The sequence below is a fragment of the Palaemon carinicauda genome, chromosome 3 (genome assembly GCF_036898095.1).
Source record: "Palaemon carinicauda isolate YSFRI2023 chromosome 3, ASM3689809v2, whole genome shotgun sequence".
NCBI lineage: Eukaryota > Metazoa > Arthropoda > Malacostraca > Decapoda > Palaemonidae > Palaemon > Palaemon carinicauda.
Genome location: NC_090727.1, coordinates 107845992 through 107852189, shown reverse-complemented (window position 1 = coordinate 107852189; position 6198 = coordinate 107845992). Strand labels below are relative to the sequence as shown.

The window sequence follows — 6198 nt, the reverse complement described above, 5'->3', positions numbered from 1 at the left end:
AACAAAATGACAGTTTTATATATATTCCTGAATAGAAGAGAAACCACCTATCGATATGCAGTAAATCGAAGCTACTCAAGAGTTATCATCGACCTTAAAGACAAGGGAATTGAGGAGGAAATCCTCCCAATGTCACATACGCCCTTCTGGCATTGAAGGAAACGAGCAAGTTCCTATAGACATAGAGAGATGCTACTCTCTCTCTCTCTCTCTCTCTCTCTCTCTCTCTCTCTCTCTCATGAAATAATATAATTGAGAATCATGATATTATGTAGGCGTTAATTACAGATTTTGCTAAATTTGAAACATGACAGTCTCATGCATGAGGCTAAGATGTGTCCTATATGTTAATATATTCTATATTAGTCGATTTTGTTACCTAATGATTTATAAGTATTTTTTATGAAAGAAAGAAAGAAAAACTATAATGGTGAAACCAATTATCAACTCAAAAGATTCAAAATCAGTTATTAAATAGGAACATTCTAAGAGAGGTGAATGCTCGAGTGTTTGGACGAGGATTAAAACTGGTAGACGAGAATGACCATGAATGGGAGGTAAATCAGTTGTTGTTTGCGGATGATACTGTACTGGTTGCAGACACAGAAGAGAAGCTTGGCCGATTAGTGACAGAATTTGGAAGGGTGTGTGAGAGAAGGAAGTTGAGAGTTAATGTGGATAAGAGTAAGGTTATGAGATGTACGAGAAGGGAAGGTGGTGCAAGGTTGAATGTCATGTTGAATGGAGAGTTACTTGAGGAGGTGGATCAGTTTAAGTATTTGGGGTCTGTTGTTGCAGCAAATGGTGGAGTGGAAGCAGATGTACGTCAGAGAGTGAATGAAGGTTGCAAAGTGTTGGGGGCAGTTAAGGGAGTAGTAAAAAATAGAGGGTTAGGCATGAATGTAAAGAGAGTTATATATGAGAAAGTGATTGTACCAACTGTGATGTATGGATCGGAGTTGTGGGGAATGAAAGTGACGGAGAGACAGAAATTGAATGTGTTTGAGATGAAGTGTCTAAGCAGTATGGCTGGTGTATCTCGAGTAGATAGGGTTAGGAACGAAGTGGTGAGAGTGAGAACAGGTGTAAGAAATGAGTTTAGCAGCTAGAGTGGATATGAATGTGTTGAGGTGGTTTGGCCATGTTGAGAGAATGGAAAATGGCTGTCTGCTAAAGAAGGTGATGAATGCAAGAGTTGATGGGAGAAGTACAAGAGGAAGGCCAAGGTTTGGGTGGATGGATGGAGTGATGGAAGCTCTAGGTGATAGGAGGATAGATGTGAGAGAGGCAAGAGAGCGTGCTAGAAATAGGAATGAATGGCGAGCGATTGTGACGCAGTCAAATTCAAATTCAAATTCAAAAAAGTTTATTGACATATAGATATATCAAATGGGATGTATTAGCATGCTAATGCATCCCCAACAAAACTTATTACAATGCTCTTCTATCTATTCCAGTAAAACCTAGGAAACTTGTTAAAAAAAATTTTTTGCGATATTATTATTTAAGACAAAGCAAACTTGCTCAGTAACACTATTAATAGAAACATTTCTAAATTCTTTAAGTTTATCACATTCTAACATATAATGATGTAGAGTATGCGAGTATGCTTCGCCACACAATCTACAGGGGTATACCATCACCATCAATATATTGCCAACAATAATTATACCCCCAACCTCATTCTCATAACAAAAGTATCAACTTTAGAAAGGACCTTGCCGTATGTAACATTAGTATTTTCAGTAACAAGCAAATAATGCCTCATACTGATGCTGCCCTCTTCCAAGATCTTTAAAGCCTTTTCTGTTCCCCAAACCTCTCGTTTTATTTTCATTCCTCGTTTTATTCTATTAAGGCTCATAGAGGTTTCTATGTCAATGTCAAGCTTTCTTGTGGCCTCCTTGGCCAGATTGTCGGCAACTTCATTTAATGAAATACCTATATGAGACGGAACCCAATAGAACTTTACCGTTATTCCTTTCTCCTGAAGCCGACAAACCAACCCTTTACAAAGAACAACCACCTCGCTATTAGGTGGGGGGTTTTGCTATTTAAGGCTAACAAAGCACTCTGGGAATCAACGAATACAAATATATCCTTTGTTTTATTAACTACCATTTTGAGACCCTCGTGTATAGCATGTAACTCTGCTACCGTAGACGATGTTTCATCTTCAATCCTCTTAGACATCATTTCATCCACACTAACATCATTTTCATAATATTCACGAACCACCACACCACAACCAGCTTTATTACCATTCACAGAGTTCCGGTAGGCCCCTACTGCTGCTGCCTCCGATGCCTTAGATGACCGTGGAGGTAGCAGCAGTAGGGGATTTAGCATTATGAAGCTTCATCTGTGGTGGATAATGTGGGAGGGTGGGCTGTGGCACCCTAGCAGTACCAGCTGAACTCGGTTGAGTCCCTTGTTAGGCTGGAAACGTAGAGAGTAGAGGTTCCCTTTTGTTTTTGTTTCATATGCAAAAATTGGAAGAACTACCTTGGTATATGCATGTATGTATTCTTATTTGAACCGAAATGCTGTTGGAAATAAGTATTGGGAACATCAATGATCACATCAAATATTTGATTAATCTGTTATTACTTTCATTCACGTAAAACTCTCTCTCTCTCTCTCTCTCTCTCTCTCTCTCTCTCTCTCTCTCTCTCTCTCTCTCCTTACACATCACAACTTTGGGAATGTCAGGATTAAAAACGCTCCAGGAAAGACAATTGATTTGAAAGCATTGTTAGTTACCTCCTCCAACGAAGTTGGAAGGTTTTGTTTTACCCCCGGTTATGTGTTTCTAATTTGCACGTGTTTTTTGTTTGTTTGTTTGTGAACAGTTTCTTGGCCGCAATTTTAATCGTCGAGTAATGAAACTTGCAGGGATTGACCTTTATGAAAAAAGATGCAAATTACTAAATTTTGGAAGGTCAAGGTCAAAGGTCAAGGTCAAGCAAAATGTCCAATTCACGTAATCAGCCATAAGTTTGAACATCGTTGTCAGAATTCAAACTTAGTTCATATTTCAGCGTATGAACATCCACGCCAATTACTACATGTCAAGGTCAAAGGTCAAGGTCAAGGTCGAGCAAAAAATCTATGTCCCACCCAGTTGGTTGTATCCCTTCCCTCCCATAAGCCATCCTGTCACTTCACTAGACTAACTGCAAGAGAAATAACTATCTTCTCGGGTAATTATCCCAAAGTATTCAATTAATAGAGGAAATTTACATGAAAAGACAATGTCGTAGGCCTAGTTTTGCGTGTCAAATTTCATTCATTTTATCTTAATCGAGAAATAGACGTATTTGGTGTTCGAATGTCTTCAAATCTAACTTCGATTTCGCATAAGTAGTTATCATTGTAAACCTTTAACGGTTATAAGCATTGAATAGGCATGTGCAAATCAAGTCACTTAGTCATAAACTCAAATAAAGCACAAGTTACTTAAATGAAATTATGATTTACAGATTTAAATCTAAATTTTAAAAACGAAGCCAAAGTCAAATATAATCGAACGACTGGACTCTGAGACGAGAACTTCTTTCGCCGTGAGTTTCTGTGGTGTTAATTCTCTCTCTCTCTCTCTCTCTCTCTCTCTCTCTCTCTCTCTCCTCTCTCTCTCTCTCTCTCTCTCTCTCTCTCTCTCTCTCTCTCTTAACTGGATACACATTAAAATGATGTGAATTTATTTACCTTTTTGCTAATTTCATTTATATATATATATATATATATATATATATATATATATATATATATATATATATATATATATCTAAAGACGCTGAGGAGATACGAGGATTCTTCTAGGATACACCAAGGTCTAGAGACCTTGGAAACACATTGACTAAAGCGATCGCCTTCAATGAAAATTTAAATATTTATATATACATGTACACACAAACACACACACACACACACACACACACACACACACATATATATATATATATATATATATATACATGATATATATGTATATATATATATATATATATATATATATGTATATATATTTATATATGTGTATATATACATATATACGGACACGCAGACACACACATTTATATATATATATATATATATATATATATATATATATATATATATATATATGTGTGTGTCATCTACGCCTACTGATGCAAAGGGCCTCGGTTAGATTTCACCAGTCGTCTCAATCTTGAGCTGAAATCATCTACTTCAAAAATTATATAAATAAATGGATAAAGCAATCGAAAATCCTCAAAATAATACCAGAGAAGTGTATTAAATGACCATATACATTTATATTTTCATTCTTCTTCCCCGAAGTCGCCATAAAGTAAGGTGAATTCTTTGCTAAACGTGGCGATGGATTCGCCCCTTGCCTCCATCATAAAAGCTGAAGAACAAACTCGAGCGAGAGCTACGAAGGAATCGTAGACAAATCTTCATGCTCTTTTCCAAGTCTTCATTTATTATCCGTTCATTCTCTACTAGTTTCATCCACCTTCATTTAAAATTTTCTATATATTTGTAAAGACATTCGGAAATATTTGAAGACTATAGCAATCCCAAACACTGCTCCTCGATTCGTGTTGAAGATGTGAAATCTTCCAAATTTCTTCAGCGGAAAATATGATTCTTAAGCTGAAACGAATTTGTAATCTTGAACGATTTCCACTTTTTTTTCGTTTATTTTGCTCATTTTAAGGAATTCTATTAAGAGAGAGAGAGAGAGAGAGAGAGAGAGAGAGAGAGAGAGAGAGAGAGAGAGAGAGAGAGAATATGCGCCGAAAACACGCAAATCTTCTCTGAAGACTTTTTGAGAATACCTCTACAGCTTTAGAAACTGCATTTTCTTATGAAGACTTCTTCGGCCTTTTTTTTTCTTACGTCAGAATGAATAAAACTCTGATCTTTTTCTTATCCTTCCATGCTCTCTACTTTTGCATAGTTTCCACCTTATTCTGCAAAATCTTCATTTTTGGTTAATCAACATAATGGACTTTATTTCTTATTTCAAATTCACCCTCTCCTAAACTGATCAACGACTTATCATTAGTTCTTTTCGGATTCTTTCAATCTTCTTTCCCGTTCTCATTTCTGTCTAACTCTTCTTCCTGTATTTTCTGTTGGGATCCTTTCAAATAAATCAACTTTTAGTCTTCAACATTCTTCTTGTTTTCCTTTTCCAGACTACCTTCCAGGTTCCACTTGTCACTGCTCCCTTCTTCACGATGTATTTTTCCTTTTCTAGAATTGCTGCTCGGAGACAGAAAAATTTAAAGCCGACATAGGAATGTACGTTATTCCATATTTCTTCTCAAAGAGAGTCTAAGGACCTTTTGGAGCTCTGCCAGGAACTATTTCATATCCTGAAGACTTTTTGCTTTCGAAAAGACTTCATGAGCATTTTATTAAAACTAAGCCTGATAGAGGATCTCTTTAGCGTTGGGCCAGCGGAGCTCTCCCCTTCCCACTGGAGGGGGAGGAGGCTCCCCCGCTCTCGCTGACGCGGGGAAGGGCTCCCCAGATCTCGCTGGCACGGGGAGGGGCTCCCCCGCTTTTGCTGGCGCGAGGAAGGGCTCCCCTGCTCTCGCTGGCACAGGGAAGGGCCCCCCGCTCTCGCTGGCGCGGGGAGGGGCTCCCCCGCTCTCGCTGGGGCAGGGAACGGCTCCCCCCCTCTCGCTGGCGCGGGGAATGGCTCCCCCGCTCTCGCTGGCGCGGGGAGAGGCTCCCCCGCTGTCCCCCACTTTGGTTACGGCTCATTTTTCCTTTTCCGTCACAGACACCGAATAATCTGACTTATTCTTTCTTCATTCTCCTGTGTCCTCATACACCTAACAACACTGAGTTTACCATACATTTCTTCTTTGCTCGAAGGGTTATCGGCTGCACCGTAATTGTTCAGTAGCTATTTTACACTTAGTAAGGTTAGAAGTCTCTCTTTAGTTACGGTATGCACATCTTCTAGAAATAAAACACTTCAAAATTAAACCATTATTCTCAGGTCTTGGTTAGTGCCATAGCCTCTGTACCATGGTCGATCATTTTCTTGGGTTAGAGCTCTCTTGGTTGAGGGTACACTCCGGCACACTATTCTATATGCTTCCTTATTTCCTTTCCTCACTGGGCTATTTTCGCTGTAAGGGTCCTTGGGTTTTTAACACCCTGCTTTTGCTACTAGGATTTTATTTTAGCAAA

General features: G+C 38.6%; 1 protein-coding gene across 1 annotated transcript; it reads right to left on the bottom strand.

Annotated features, from left to right (window-relative positions):
• Positions 1-5439: 5439 nt before the first annotated feature.
• LOC137633297 (uncharacterized) lies at positions 5440-5763 on the bottom strand. Its single transcript, XM_068365522.1, has one exon. It carries the CDS (start codon positions 5761-5763, stop codon positions 5440-5442), a length of 324 nt encoding a protein of 107 aa, XP_068221623.1.
• Positions 5764-6198: the final 435 nt, after the last annotated feature.

Excerpts from the sequence above, each read along its gene's own strand:
- LOC137633297 (XM_068365522.1), bottom strand. The coding sequence starts at position 5,763 with ATGAGCCGTAACCAAAGTGGGGGACAGCGGGGGAGCCTCTCCCCGCGC.